Source organism: Clavelina lepadiformis, chromosome 6, assembly GCF_947623445.1.
Source record: "Clavelina lepadiformis chromosome 6, kaClaLepa1.1, whole genome shotgun sequence".
Taxonomy (NCBI): Eukaryota; Metazoa; Chordata; class Ascidiacea; order Aplousobranchia; family Clavelinidae; genus Clavelina; species Clavelina lepadiformis.
The window spans coordinates 17,336,896-17,353,522 of NC_135245.1; the positions used below are offsets into that span (position 1 = coordinate 17,336,896).

Consider the following 16,627-nt stretch of genomic DNA (forward strand, 5'->3'; position numbering starts at 1 on the left):
GCTGAGTAGCTTAGAATAGAACTGATGGCGGAATTTAAATTTTGATCGTGTTTACTACAGACTTTTTAAGTGAACCACACACTTTCAAAATTCCAAATCAAAATCGGTTATTTACCATTCTCCCATTTTTCAACAATTCGTGTACTTTTAATTTACCAAAATTCTAGAAAGTTAAAATATTGCGATGATCGACTGGTTGGGAATTCCCTTACAAATTTTAAATCCGCTTAATACTGTTTTGCCCAAAACAGTGTTCCCACATCGGCATAAAAATGCCACTCAGTGTTTATGACACACCGCGGTAAACATACGTTTATTTTCATAACGTTTTAACGAATCTCAATGAAATAATGTGGATTTGAAAGCGTGGAAACAAATCGTAGCAGATGCTGTTAAAACGCTACACGTAGTCACGACAGTCGACGAAGGCATTATATAGAAATTTATTGAACTTTTTCGTTTAGTTTTCCATCCACAAACACTCCCAACGTAATGAAAACATCATAGTTTACTCGATAAATATCATCAAAACCATCGTAATGTTGACAGCGTTATATTTAGGAGTATCGAGAACGCAGCAAAGTTAGCAGCGATACAGAAATGGCGTTTACCTTTTCACGCATAACAAGCAAAATGGATACAATGATACTGAGGCTAAATAAAGAAATAAGCAAAAAGCTGGCGCCCACGTTATGGCAAAATAAGAGCATGGCAAGTGCACGTGCTCACTGCATGGAACTTGCACGTCTTACGAGCGATATTCCAATTAGTCTGGCGATAGTTCTTATACCGCAGCCTGGCTTTCAAATCTTGATACCTTAAACTCCCCCATATTGACATAGTTATGATGATGATGTTGCTCTGTTATTAGAGTAACCTCAGTGTTTTCGGTACTTTATAAAATGGCGCTTTCAAGGTTTCTCTTAAAACGTTCACACGATTATTACCAAGTAACGAATGCATTTTCAGATGAACGATTTCAAGTTGAACCAAATAATGAGTTAATACGATGTGGGGACAAGGTTAATCAGAGTCGATCTCGCAATGCTCGTTGCTATTCGTTAAGCAAGATATTTGACGGCCTGTACATGATAACAAAAATAAACTCATTTTTCATAAGAAAGTTAAGGTTGAAGCTCCTAGTATCTTGGTTTTCAGTAACTTAAGTTTGGGTACAAATTTCATAGTGGCAATTTCTAAACAGAATTTATCAATTTATCAATACATGAATTTGTTTAACCAAAGTTAACTGACCAAAGGCCGAGTTCAACGTTTTCAGTAAAGAAAAGAAAAACGATTTGAGATTTACTGCTAAGTTTTGGGAGATAGTCGTGCAATTTCACGCATACTGCATCCTAAACCAGCACAATAAACAACCAATTGTCCGAGTAACAAAAGACAAAAGTTCCTAAACTTTGAGTTGGCCACATACTGAACTCTCTTAGCTTTCTCAAAAGATAAGACAGCACAGTTCCCGATAAAAAGTGAGTGTACCATTCTGTCATAACCGTGGGACACCTTCTTCTAATCGCATGGCTAAAAATAGGATGGAGTGCACCTGACTTTTTACGTCCAAAGCTGCAACCTATTCCATTATTGTTGACTAAATTTTACAAAAGAAACTACCCGCGACTGAGACCGTGAGTTGCAGGACTAGACTCCAGCGCAAACTGTCGCTGTACTTTTATACCAAAAAACTCATATGTGTTTACCACCTATTGATAACAGCCGTGCATAAATTTGACATTTGGTAAGTGCAGCCGAGACCCAGTCAATTAGGGTCCCAACACTGGAACGGAATAAAACACAGGACCACATCAGACAAGCGACAGTCGAATAAAAGCTCTTTGATGGCGCAATGTAGAAAGCTGGAATGAACAGGCCTGATATTTAAGATGTTATATGCTTAACAGAGCTGGATATTTATTAAAGGTCGGGTTAACCAGGTTAGATTTTAGCGGTTATTAAAATATGTAGAGCAGAAAGAAATCTGTTTACCAAGATTCGTAACCAGTTGAATGCCAACAGCTGGTGAATTACGCGATAAAACAGGAGGCGATGGCAGGTAGTAGTATGCAGCCTTTAGCTCTAAAAATCAACTTCGTCAGTGGCGGCAGGAAGATGTTAATGACGTTGAATCTGACTTTTGCAAAAAGGACATGCAAAGATCAAATAAGGGCGTTTAAAAGTGGAGTCGTACGGAAAAACGAAAGCTAGCCGCTAAAATTATAATATTTCTAAACCCGCTGAGCTTAGCTATTCTCATAACAGCTAAGCGTTTTACAAGTCGTCGTAACATTAAGCCAATTTATGACGTATACAAATGCGTAGCTGAAAGCAATCAATTAGCGAATTTACGCAGCTTCTATCTACAAATATAACCATAGTTTGACATTGCACCAAAATCAAATTGGCCTTAGCTATTTTATGGCAATAATTTAACATTCTACCACCTGTAGGTCTAATCGTGGTATGATAAACGTCATGGTTTTAGTACCTTACTTTATGTGACAAATTATGAGCTATCATGATGACGGATTGCAATATGAAACTTGCATAAGAGCAACTGGTAAATAAGTCAAACTGTCGATAACGCTTATCGCTTTCAGAAAGCAAATTGAAATCGTGTTCGAATTGGTAAAATTGAACATCCAAGTTTGCAATAAATTCGATTGAAGTGTAATTCCGATGCTACAATGCTTGAACTTGGGGAATAAAATCTCCTTACTGTAAAATATCATTAATATTAGGATCTCGTATTACCATCGATCAACTGCGCACAGCAAAAAAACTTAAGCTTCTGCGAAATAATAAAACTTAAATAGGACAACAAACTTAAAGAGATTTAAAAAACACTTGGTTTCTAGAGTTCTATGTGATGCAAAAAACTTAAGTGCAGACATTTTGAGTTCTACCTCGCATTGAGAATGAGTGCAGTTATTACTCCAAACTTCTGCAATTGAAATGTTGGCATCTACTTTGGCTCTGGTGATTTTGCTTGGAATGACTCGATCTTTTTAACCTGGTTTTAGTTTCTGCAATCAACTATACAACACAAGCAATGCTTACTTGTAACACAACCTTATCGTCTGAAAATGCCTTTCCTGCAAACCTTGGAGAAAAATCACGAATGCAAGATGAGACCGTGCTTTCAAAACTGGATATCAAATTCACATATCTGCCAAGATTGAGTGGAAATAAGAAAATAAACTCGATTGCGGCAAAACCTTAAGAACACTTGAAATCGATTAATTGATTGGAAACGAACAGGTTTAAGTTTATTTTTTCTTACCCGTTATCTACGGTGAGAAAGCTTTGCTTCAATTTGGCTTGATATGGGTAACACTGAGAGGCGAGGTTGACTAGTTGTCATGATTTTGTACTGAAATATCTTATTTCAATATCACATGCGGAAAAATATGCCTCACCAATATATGACGTCAATAACCAGTAATGCAAAACGAGATTTACTTCACAAAAGCGTTTTATTACGGAATTGTTAGCTGCTAGTTACTTAGTAATGATGTCATCTTGACAAACTTTCTCAAACAAAAGCAAAACTTCTAATTTCCATCAAACACTTTCGTAGCATATAATTGTCCTATAAACTGTGCAGGATTCCACACTCTTTGAATACCCGCCATGCATTGATAAATAGCAAACACGTTGCAATATGGAATGAGTGAATGTTTTAATACGAAACATCAAACAAATAATTACAATTACATCTACAAGTTAAAAAGCTATTAGTTTTGATAATAATTAATGTTACGAACATTAAATACTCAATGTTAATGATGTTTCGCAATACGTGAATAATGTAGGAAACCAAGAAGTTAAGATTGCCAAGCTGACTTCCCGTGAATATTCATTCAACGTATACAGAGCAAAACTCGAGTGCTAGGTTAATGTGCTCTCGTAAAGAAATAAAAACCAACAACAATACTCCGAACTATTATTTATCTTCGTCCGTACGTTCTATCATTTATTTGACTTCAAAAACTTTTATGCTAAAATAAAGTGAAGTATCATACGGTCTGAAAAATCCAGCAAAATTGCTGGTATACTATAGTAGTAGCAGTAGCACGACTTACTAAACCTACAATCTACATACAACAATCTCGAAAAGATGCCGGTGGAATACGCGCACTTGGCTTAAAATAACACCCAGGTAGCCTATTGCGTCTCCTTTGTGTTGGCACGCACTTAACAAAACGTAAGTAGCATCTTTATGGTTCACATTCTTGCGGGACAGCCACAAGTAGCTCGTGCATAAATAGGTATAGAATATTAAAAGAATTCTATGGTTAAAATTTGCCACGGTATGCGTTGTAATGCTTTAACTTTATTTATGGGTGACTAAGTTATTACAACACCCTAATCTTTGACGAATCTGAGGTTTCCACGTCACAACCGGATTCGGCGATACGCGGATCGATTGTGGCCATGACAACGGGGTCTGACGCAAGCGAGGATCCGGGTAGGGCGGTAGGCGATGGAGCTTCGATATACTTGACTATATTACTGTCGCAAAATTGGAAGCTGAACGCGACACTTGTCATTGAAAGAGTTATTACTCCAACAACTGATGACGTTTCAACGCTGACGTGTATGGTAGAATGCTCTGGGAAACTTAAGTCGCGCACTTTATCGAGCAAGTCTTTTGCACTTTCACCAGCTGCATAGTACATGTGGTAAATATTGGTAGCGCTTTTTGTGAAGTGAAAGGTTCACTGTGTGTACATGCCGATTTTTGTTCTTGTAAGATACAAAATACCGACCGTGCTAAAAGGGTTGGTGTTCGCCAATACAAAAGATTTGACTTAATATGTATGAAAAACAGCTTCGAGTTATAACTTGAAGAATAAAGTTCAAGAAAAGGACGACCTTTTTAGAATGAAATGTAAGATGATTTTAAGGGTCGGTTTAAGGGTTCACAGTCGGGTGACATGTCGCGATATTGCTTAACTGAAAACAGCGGCTGACAAAATTTCAGCCAGAAAGTAACTGCTGTAGGACGAAGAAGCCCTTAAACTTTGGATATCTGAAAACTGTGTTGTGATTTTCTCGATGTGGCATGTATGCCACGTCACCTTCTACCTAGTGACGTAGCCATATCAAGTTTGAAAGCTGACAGCACAACACACGCCATTTCAAGTAGTCAAAAGTGGATTGGTGCTGCTAAGTGTTCACATCAGACAACCGGATAATATCTCGATATACCACCACTTTATTCAATCCTGCTGGTGCTTCCAACACAATCACATCACTGGCTTTACACACAACTTATTTAGAATGCCAGGCTCTTTTCTACATTAACTTTTTGGCATTGCTGTGCACATTCTTGTTGCCTTAGTACAAATAAAGGGACGATGTACAATCAGATGAGCAAATTTGGGAAATTTTCTTGTCAAAATTGATAGCGATTTCGCTTTAATCCACCTCTACAAACATAACAAATAAAACAGCATGTGAAAATTACATGTTGGACGTGAATGCAACCGATGGATATGGCTGCTGAAATGCTGAAGCCCAAAGATATGTCAGAAACGAGTTTTAAACCTACAACAAAGCCGTGATCGCTTATACCGAGCATGGTTTTCAGATAATTAATTCACTTGCAGCCACATTGACATTCACAGTTATCAGCGACGGTAATCAGTAGGCGAAAATAAACGTCATTTTAAAAGCATTATTACACCACCGCACTAGAATTCCAACCTAATCAAATTTAATAAACTATGGAAACGGAAGTACTGTAAATCGAGACGCCATAAAGATAAGATTGGATAAACAATGTGATATGTCCATGTCAAAACGGTACTGCGCTGGTCTCGACAGAACTTCACTTATATTCAAACGAAGTCTCATTACGATTTCCACTAATTTTGAGATGATTCACGCCTTCTAAGTTCGGTTGACATTTTAGGAGATACACAGTGCGTATCAGCAATCTTTACGAAGGATGTTTCGAGTAATCGCTAAACTTAGAGCGTTTCTTGTAATCTTTATATTGATCGATTCGACGTACAAGATATTAATAATGTTAACAGATGTAAACAAACAAACAAATGAATGTGACTTAACGTTTCAAAGAAATAGTGAAAATGAGTCACTGTTAAATAGTATATCTTATCGCTTCAACTCCTTCAATTCCCATTGGTGGATATGGATGTGGTTTGCGAAGTGTATGAAAGGGCGGATAGGGATAATGGGCGGCGCAATAGATCGGTTGGGAGCTTACAAGGTAACTGATACATAAACAGATAATGCAAGATTTTATCTATTTTTAGCAACATAGTGTCGGGCTCAAAAAAAATGAAGAAGAAAGAACTACCAGAAACGCACAACACTGCATACACACCCAGGGCATTGAAACGGCCTGATAACTATACTGCTTAACGGTACTTTATCTAATGTTTGTTGCTAAGACCCTATCTTATGTAGACAAAGTGAAATTGAACAAAAGTAAAGCTTGGCTTGTTACAAGTAATTAGAGCCATGAGAAGACATGTCGTCACAAAAGATATCCTCCTCTGATTACAGCGTCTCGGAGCTATATCGTCACAAAGAATAAGGCAGGGATGAAAAGAAAAAGTCACAAAAGAAGACACTTTCGCGTCAAAAGCGTTTGGGATGCTAAAGAGACGCAATGTAACCGGAGACCTTTGTCTGTCGCAAAGAGACCGGTCACTGAAGCGACGGGGAACGCATTCCACAAACGCTGTAAAACGCGGCCTGTTACACATGCCGGTATAAGTATCTATTCCGACGCGGATGTACGTTTTCGCGGGCAGTGCTCTTCAATTGGGAACCTCCTTGCCCGGCTAATTGTTCTTGTTCCTACTTCTTTTCAAGTGTTTTGAGATTGTCGCGCCATAATTTAAACTTTTACCTAGCGCTGAGATTGGTCGAGCCGTTGCTACTTAACTGTGTCGGTACCTATTACGTCAGCGTTAAACGTTCTGGTAAAATGGAACCTTGGATAACGTGAATCTGAGTACAACACTAAATTATCCAATGAAAAAAACGTATGCAACGTAACACTCTTTTGCTTTGCATTGATCATTTTACTGATACCCGTGTAGCTTGATTGTAGAAAACTCGCGATTGCCAGATCCTTAGGAAACTAAACCCAAAGAATGTCATCACTATAAATGGTAATAAGAGATGAAAGAGTTAAGTAAACTGAAAGAAGGTCCATGTTACAAGTCATACAGTGCATCACGATCTTTTGCAGTGGGTATTAAGGGTCACAAAACCGGTTTTGTGGGTGACAAACTGACAATGGTGCAGCATAATTGGCCAGGACGATACTATAATGTCACAACGAATGCAAGAAGAAATATACCGTTAATTCCAACTTTCTTAATCACTAGAATAGTGAAACCGAAAGCATTTACATTTTACAGTATAATGTTAGTTAACGATTAGCCCTTTAGGCGGCGAATTGCTACTCCATTCCTACAGTGCATAATGACCCATTTTGCCATTTATTACATGACAGCAACGTTCAGCATAAAAAAAGTAGTGGGTTACACGAAGTAGGTTAGAACAAACCAGGCCACAGCAGTATTAGTTGTATCAAGGCTTAAATTAGTGTATTCACCTATTTTGGTATTTTCAAATATTAGGCACCTGCTCTAACATCTGACCTAATTTATTCTTGTGGTTCTTTCCAAATCCACTGGAAAACATGGAATTCGGAAACCACAACTGACTCCAAACTCTTTGAAGCAAATTAATTCTTGAAGTCAAGATCTGAAGGTCGTCTTTTAAAAGTTAAGCTGAAATTCTAACTAACCACTAATCTAGAAGTACGACAGACCGATAAAGTTGCACATGACATTGAGCCAAGTCCCAAAGGATTGTTATTACAGTCAGCTTGGTGCTATCACTACAGTTTCAATGTCAACCCGCGGTTTGTTAAGTGCTGAGCTGGGCTTCCGCTGGCGAAGTAGATTGCTTACATAAAACCAAAATGACAAAGCGGCTAAATATGGGTTCCATGAGGACTTACTGGGTTTTCGTTTGATCATTTCTTGGCATTCACTGGTGTGGATTTCAGCAGATAATTGGCAAAGCGACAAGTTTGCGGCATCATTTGTCAGCTAAAACGCTTCAAATTTAAACACCAAAACCGCTTTCAAGTTGTTCGCTTTTAAATGATCTGCAAATACCGTAATACAGCAAAGAAGTGTTGGAAAAATGTGGAATTAATACCGAGATTGGATGATTGTGAGTTTTAACGCGATAACACAATAAAAGAAAAAAAAATAGAAAGATTGAAGTCGAAAAAATGTGTCTTATCTACACTCTACATTAACTTACTTGTATTGAGCATGCGCGGCTCACTAGTCACGATCGAACGAAATTTTCAGTAGAACATCACGAGATTTAGGTCACGGTATATTACAGATTCCAGGACGAGGTCTACTCTGCGACCACAACGTATACTTGCGTTCTGAGCTGAGAAGATAAAGACAGTTTGCGAATTTATACGCCCCAGTTTGGGTTAAACGATAAGCACAGGGCCAAATGAAAACTAAAATCGTCTTGGTCGTGGATGTTTCTTCTACTACTCCACACGCAATAAAACTGGTTGCGATCCGCTCAGACTAAAATAAGTTTAAAGCGGCTCTCGATTGGTGTAGCAGTTAAACACTTGATCAATGCTGTAACTTTAACGTATGATGTAATGGCCTTTAATCAAAAATTATTTTACAAGGAATTGGATAATGACAGCACCATACGTAGCTAACGCTACGGCACACCGTAGCGTCTGACAACAATAAAGGACGTTGTGAATGCGGTTGTACACTAGCGCCACCTAACGACTGTCATGGTTTATAATAATTTTACACCAGGTGTTAACTTTGTGACCAACTGTCATTTCTACAAATTCTAGTTCAATTGGTAGTGAATAGTGGTGACTACAACCAGAGCAAGATAATATTTTCTACCTTTATTGAAAAACTGTAACCAGCTCACGGAAAGTTTGATACACATATATATTATTTGCTGTATCTCCTCTCTCTTATGCAGCCATTACTCAACCTCCAATTCTTTATAAACAATACAGTAGTAACTTATAGGCGCGTTTAAGCCTATAAAGTATGTGATAAAACCAACACGTTTGCAAAAACTTTGTTGTCAACCTAAAGACCAGGACTAGTAGTGGCAATTATTTCCTCATAATTAGCCTTATAAAAGTTTGAATTTTTGATTTATTGCTACAGAGCCTACAGTTATTGCAAAAGTTTTACATGTCAAAATAGGAATGGCAAAATAGGATTGAAGATATCTATCTTTAGCAAATATAAAAAGTTGAGCAACTTTACACTGGTTTAGTTTTGCTGTAATTGTGTGCGTTTTAATCATTTTCCCTCAACAAGCTAAGTGAGAAGAAAGTTTTTCGTTTAAGCTCAATCCCAGTGGGTTTATCAACTCAAAAAATTAATTAGCTCTTCTTGTGCAGTATATGATGTATTCTACATTATTTGACAAAATCAGGTTTTTGAGTAATGTTGCTAGCAGACAAACCAACGGCAATGAAAACATTAAACAGTCTTAGCGAAGGTAAAAACAACTTCTCCGCGCTTTCTATGTCACTCCGCAAAAAATCATACAATCTTCCTGTAAAGCAAAGCGAGAAATTGTACAAAACAAGCACCTACCAAGGAAGCAACGCAAATCCGCAATTAACTAAATCAGAGCAAAAAGTCCATCTAAGGACTTACCAAGTCATTGACAAGACAAACACAATTGGTCTATTCTTTAGCCCTGCAACTTGTTTTAGATAAAAATAAAAAGTATAATGGACACATACTAGCTCTTTGGAAATAAAAAAAAATTAGAAGAAAGTTTGTATATGCATTATGCATTTACAATATAAAACTGCATTTTTACAATAAAGTTTGCACACAAACATGATAAAAAACAACTTCCTTTAACTGAGTGCTCATGTAATTAAAAACAGATTAACATTTATAACTGCATTATGATAGATAACCAAGCAAAGTATTATTGCCAACTATTTGAAATTTCACACCTCATTTGCCCAAGCCATAAGACAACTCATCAGTGGACCTAACTCAACACACCACAAGCTACAAGTGGCCTGACTGAACCTTAATCTAAAGCAATACTTGTTACACGTAGACTTCCATTGAGTAAATAACCGGGATCCATTCTCTTGTTTTACAAACAAAACTTGATGTAGCATTAACGTATGCCGCACTAATGAAATCAGTCAGCACTGCAAATAAAAATGTCTCTCTCATTTAAGAAGCAGGACAAAGTAACCATTGGTCAGTGTGGCTTCTCTTTGCACAAGGGGTTACACATTAACTAGGTGAACGATTCATTTCAGTACCATGCACACAGTGCTGTACCAGTGAATGTATTTTGATAAGAAAGGTCAGAATAGAAAGATCGTTAAGAAATTATTAACCATCATCAGCTTCAATGCTTCACCTACACCATGAGTCTCTGTTATGCAATCAAAGCACCACATGGCACTGACAACACAGCTAGATTCTAACCAAATATGACATACACAACATATGAGCAATAATACTATATGTGAAAGACAAGCCTATTCTGACATAATAATCGGTGACGCAATGCATGAAATATTTATCCAGAATAAATGTGGTGAACAGAGCTTAATGTCATATATCAATGCTTGGACTTTGATATCAAGGCTAGTTTTTTATAGCATGCATGTAAGCTATAAATATGGGATATACCTAAGGTAGCACAAGTGGTAAGTAAACTTCCATGGAGAACAAGATTTAGATTTCACGTAACTTGTTAAACAATTTATGAACACACTTGCAACACAAATAAGTGGCTTTCAGAACTTTAATGAAACCTGATCAAGGTCCACTCCAACTAAATTATAATACGGCAGCAAAAGCAAAAACCCACTTTCAGTTGGCTAATGGATCCTTAGCAAAATATCTGCACAAGCTAACAATTAGCAGCATATGATACACATGTTGTTAAAAACACTTACATTCTGCTTCTCAAATGTAGCTTCATATTCAAGCTTGCGAGAGTGAGCTTGCAATGCACTGCTTCTGTATTGTTCCTCTAATGCTGAAAAACTTTGCTTCTGCTTTGCAACCTACAAATTTTGTTCATTTTGTTATGGTGGGCTACATAATATGGAATATCAATAAATAAATGTACACCAAACAGATGTCATGCTTCACTCCCACAAGTGTATGACATTGACATACCGGTAATGAACCCTTAAGTCTCGCGTAGAACCATACGGAGGTGATAATTTCAGAATGAATATATATATATATATATATATATATATATATATATATATATTTACAACCGAGCACTAAAATGGAAAAACTCAGTCTACAAAAACTAAAATCTGCATCCCGGTGACAATATAACTTACCTGTACTTCATATTCATTAATGGCTGCTTCAGCTTCAATTAATTTTATTTTAAGTCTCTTTACTTCTGCTTCATGATCTGGGATTAAAAGTATGACATCACTTAAAGTATAACTTTATCAATACTGAACATCAAAACAAGTACTGTATATATATATAACTTGTTGGATATGTAACTGCAAAAGCAAAACTTTTACTGCAATAATTTCGTTCAAACCGGCATGACCACTACCAGTACTTTATATCCATTGTAGTATCATAAACACAACGATAACCTATGTAAGTGCATTCTCACCGATGATCTCTGATGATTCTTCTGCCAGAACTTCCTTTGTAAAAGTTGTAAGCTGTCCCCCAAGCTGACCAGTTAGTGAAGAAAGTTGATTAAAACTATCATTTAATCCCCCAATCCATGACATTGCTTTTGATTATGTATGAGTTTTAACTTTTAAGGAGTTATTTCCTAAAAAAGTTTTCATGAATTGGCTATGGCAATTCTTAACAGAATCTAAACATCATACACACTATATTAAACATTAAGTTTTCCATAATGCTAACGTGTGTAAAATTTACAGGTATGTAAAGTATTTCACGACAATGAAAAGAATGAACTCAGGCAACTTTACGGGTGGAAAGGATAAAATGCAGATAAATATGGCAAAACGTTTTTAGATTTCACCAACATTCTGTAGGGACAATTTAAGCAGCTTAGTTTTTAAGTACAGTTTAAAAATACTTAAAAGTCAGTAATTAGACAATGAATGCTGAGACAGGGTATCAGAACATTGATCTACAGCAGTGGTTCTCAACCGGTGGTCCGCGAAACGTTTTCAGTTGGTCTGTGAAAACTTCGAAATTTGCAACATTAAGTACGAGTTTTTAAATTTTTTTTGCTGTTTATCATTGCTTTTTGAAATAGGCTTGAACATTTGCTTAATTGCCTATTGTGATGGGACAATACAAAAGCTTATTGAGATTTATCACCCGCAGGGAAGGCCTATTGTGATGCACTAGATTGCGGATTATACGAGAAGACAGCTGGATACAGTGATTTTAAGTAAAAATATCCGCATAGTTTGATGTTATTTTGAATGAATGGCGCAGTTGTGCACCAAGACTATTAAGTAAAACTAAGCAAAGAAACATTTAAGTGCAGTCTCAGAACCCTTAGTTTGCTTAAACTTCAAACTCCGCCACTGCTTTGACAGCAGCAAAAGGGGTCCGCCAAGATCAGAAGGTTGAGAACCACTGATCTACAGAGAGGAAGCCTTTGCATAATGAAAACTCAAAGATATCTTCTTACGACCATTCAAAACCCTGCTACCTAGCCTGTGAGCACTTTTCTATAGAAGATAAACACAATTTCTGTATGGTCTTCCCTGTATTTTGAATTGTTCATCCAAAACAACTGAACAGGAGTAAACGCCCAGAACGCCTTACCAATAAACATTACGGCAAATATGTAACGCCACTGAACACCATATCTGGAATGCATGATTGCGATTAGGACGCCATAACTCAACTGTCTCCAACTTAAACGTGGTGTCAAACTAAATATTTCTCAAATTCTACTTCCTTGCTTTCAAAAACTCAACCAATTTCTAGTGAACAATGTGTATTGTGACATTTCCTTAACAACTTTGAATGTTTCATTTGCACTATGATACTAGTATAACACTACATTCATCAGCTTTGATCGTCATCTGCATAGCATGTCTGTTCATAACAGCAAGAGGTGCTTAATTGACAAATTCGAACAAAACTATTTCGTGTTCAAGTGCGATATGCTTCGTTTGCACACTAGATTAATTCCTTTGTAGGTTTCTTCATGCGAACTTTAGTCCTCTTTTTCCTTAGGTGAGCTCGTGAAGACGAATAACCTGGGGTGCACCACAATGGGCATGCATGCCACATTATCTCCACAACAACCTACCATGGCATGGAACTCGACTCTAAAATTGCCCATTCATCTCCCAATAAACCCACTAACTCAAGGCGAAAATCTTTTAAACGAAATGAACTGAATCAAAAGACTAATACACTCTACTGTGACTGCAAGTGAACTGTGTTTGAGTGTATGCATACATGCTGTCATCAGACCTTTCAAGAGTCCTTTCAAAAAACAGGGTTATTGAAATGTCTGGTGAAGAATGCAGTGCATCGTAGCACTATGATTGTTACCGGCTGTGATCTTTGATCTGGTTCATTTCCATACGCAATAGATCTTTGCAAAACATGCTTTTTACAAGGGCATTGAGAAAATAACTTGTCCGACACATTTTTAAGTTTATGGGTATAAATCTTCTATCAAATGTTTTAAAAGGGTTTTTCAAGAGAGAGAACTTGAAACTTTGGCATAAGACACAACACGTTGCATCCATAAACCAATATTGATGTATCTCTGCACTTAGCAGTATGTTGTACCTATAATGCTCAGAAATCTGTAACAAATTTCTTTTCCAGATGAGAATTAGTTTGACGAAAGAGTTGAAGTGGCTTCCCGAGCCCTGATCCTATCCGTATGGCATTCTTCACACTCATGGCTAAAAAGCTTCCTCTAGCGTCACAGCCAGTATGAAACTTGACAAAGTTTTGGTTTGCAAAACATAAGTGCAAAGTATTTCTGTCATTTTTGTTGTTCAAACCTTGATGTTCCAAGGACAAACAGCCCTTTGACCATTGCAGCAGCTAATATGTTTAAGTGCAAGCGACCAAAAATTCAAACAATTTCCTTTGCACAAAAACAAAATTTTTTTTATTTTAAATTTTACAACACACTTTAACCATTATGAGTACTAATGATGATGTCAAAATAAAGTCAATTGTTGGTGTAATTCGTTCGTGTCCCAAATTAAGATTAATGAAGAGCACCATCAAAGTTAAAAAATATAATGCTTCATAAACTAAACTAAGCAATATTTTGTCGTGTAAAAAGCTCTATTTCACCTGTTAAAAACACCTTTATAAACAGGTCTTAAATTGCCTGTCAACCACAATCCAGACAATTTTGTGGAGTGCTCGAAATATATTTCAGGTGCATTTCACAGATTGTGGCTATTAATATGGTTGGAAAATTTCCAACTCCCAAGCACTGCTGCTCAATGTGCAAAGTACGGCAAGTGTTCTAAACAACTTTTATAAAGCGAAAAAGTTTTTTGAGAACATTTATTAAACAAAGCTGAAACCTACCTATGACAAAAGGAGTTAAGCTAGTCTAATACAACACTAGTCTAACATGATTCTTAAATGGTACAAAACACCGCAATTTTAGAAAAATATTTAAGTGCAAACAGATTGAGAAATAGTTTTAGGTTTGTATAAAAACCTGAACAAAAAAATGTGCCTATAAATAATAACAAACAGTACAGGAGAAAAGTGTTGAAAACCGAGTAGCTAAGGTGAATTTGTTCAAAACTGTGTGTATAGTTAATATAAATGTGTGAACAGCTACTACTAAAATGCAAAAAATAGGGTAACAGTACGATGAAAATGCTGGCAACCACAGTTATACATCAGTGCTTTTTAACATTTTTGTCTTGGCATACATCACGTGGTTACCACCAAAGAATTCGCATAACCCACGCAGATCAGTTTATGACAAAAAAAACTACCACAAATACAGTGCAGGGCTAAATAAACCATGGTAATTATTTACAAATTGCTAAAAGGTGTGACTAGCCTGCCTTTGTGCAAGTTCTAACACATTTTTTATTTTGGTTGTATAGCTTTTTTTATAGTATGGCCCAAATGTAGAATTGTCCACCAGGTCCACTGAACATGAGCAAGTGCTGTCAATTCTTTATTCAAGGACATTACAATGAGATTACCAGTGATATCGCTACAAAGTGAAATCGGTGCAGTTTTTTAATAGTGGTTTCGGTACTAAATTTTTTCTATTTTTCTCCCCTCCATCCTTCTCTTGCTCTTGCTTCTTTCTTATCACATGGTGGGTATTTCTTTGTTTTTAACAATGGTAAATGTTTCGTTTTAATGCTGAGCAGTCCCTTTGGACAAAAATACTAAAGTACAACAACGAACTTATACCAAGATCAACCTATGTTATTTATACCAGACGTTTGGTACCTTGACAATTAGGCATAAGAATGTAATGTAAAAAAACGAAGAATATTGTACCATCAGCAAATTATTGTATCGTTGTTCTTTTCAATGTTTAGTTTTCTAACCATAATAGCACATTGAAAATATCTTTGTTGTATGTCCATTGTTTTACACTTCACAGCATTTATGTCCAAAGGTACACCGTAAGGATAAAGAAAGTAACAAAAACGAGAGCAAAGGAAGGTGGAGAAAAAAAGAGAAAAAATTTTGTACCGAAACCACAATTGAAAAAGCGTACCAATGTCACTGGTAACCTTACAACGGTATGGTGCCACTGGGCACTGGGTATCGAACACAGAACCTGAGCTACATTTATTGCAAGGTCAGTGCTTGAACTACTTGTCTACTGAACCGAATTCAATTGAATCATTGCAAAAAAACTTCTGAAATATTCTTCAATGGAAAAGGACAAAAAATTCTCAATAAGCAAAAATATGTTTTAAAAATTAAATGAGATCTTAGGCTAGTTATAAAAATTTAGGGACTAGTATACAAGTGCACTACCAGATGATATCACAATTTGAGTAACTGAGGCCTAGTATACAAAGGCATCCTGTGGTTGGGCACTTGTATACTAGCCTAGTCCCAAAACTTAAATATATTTGGCTGGGCTATATAGGCTACAGTAGACACTGCTAAATAAATCTATCTTCGTTCCTGTACTGGAAATTTTGCTTTCAATGCACCAATAAATCTGTAAACGTAGCAGACTCTGGATTTATTAGTCAATAACCAGGATTTTTATCAGAGAGTGCAGAGACCAGATTTAACTGAAAATATCGTACAGAATTAAACAATCCTAATTAGCCTAACCCTAAAGCTCTAACAATTACGTTTATTGCAGCCTAGTTAATTTACCTGACTAGCCTAGTTAATTTACCTGACTAGCCTAGTCACCAATAGGACGTACTGCACAATAATTGCTCACCCAATCTATAGCTGCTCTTCTTTCTCTTCAAAGACTTCAACCCAAACAAGTCCAACCGACCAACATCCAACTCCAACTCTTTACTCTTCCGAGTTCGAGGTCTTGTTGTCAAGTTGTCATTAAAACAGAGAAATCTTATCCAACATATTTTGACTTCTAT

At 36.7% G+C, this 16,627-nt stretch overlaps 1 protein-coding gene across 1 annotated transcript in view; it reads right to left on the bottom strand.

Annotated features, from left to right (window-relative positions):
* Nucleotides 1-16,608, bottom strand: part of LOC143463555 (uncharacterized) — a 34,419-nt gene extending 17,811 nt beyond the window's left edge. Inside the window, exons 1-4 of the mRNA XM_076962076.1 lie at nucleotides 16,468-16,608; nucleotides 11,716-11,883; nucleotides 11,423-11,499; nucleotides 11,021-11,131 (exon numbers count right to left, since the gene is read on the bottom strand). Of these exons, the coding sequence (XP_076818191.1) occupies nucleotides 11,021-11,131; nucleotides 11,423-11,499; nucleotides 11,716-11,839 (312 nt within the window). The 5' untranslated portion in view covers nucleotides 11,840-11,883; nucleotides 16,468-16,608. The remainder of the gene's footprint in view (nucleotides 1-11,020; nucleotides 11,132-11,422; nucleotides 11,500-11,715; nucleotides 11,884-16,467) is intronic.
* Between the last annotated feature and the right edge of the window lie 19 nt (nucleotides 16,609-16,627).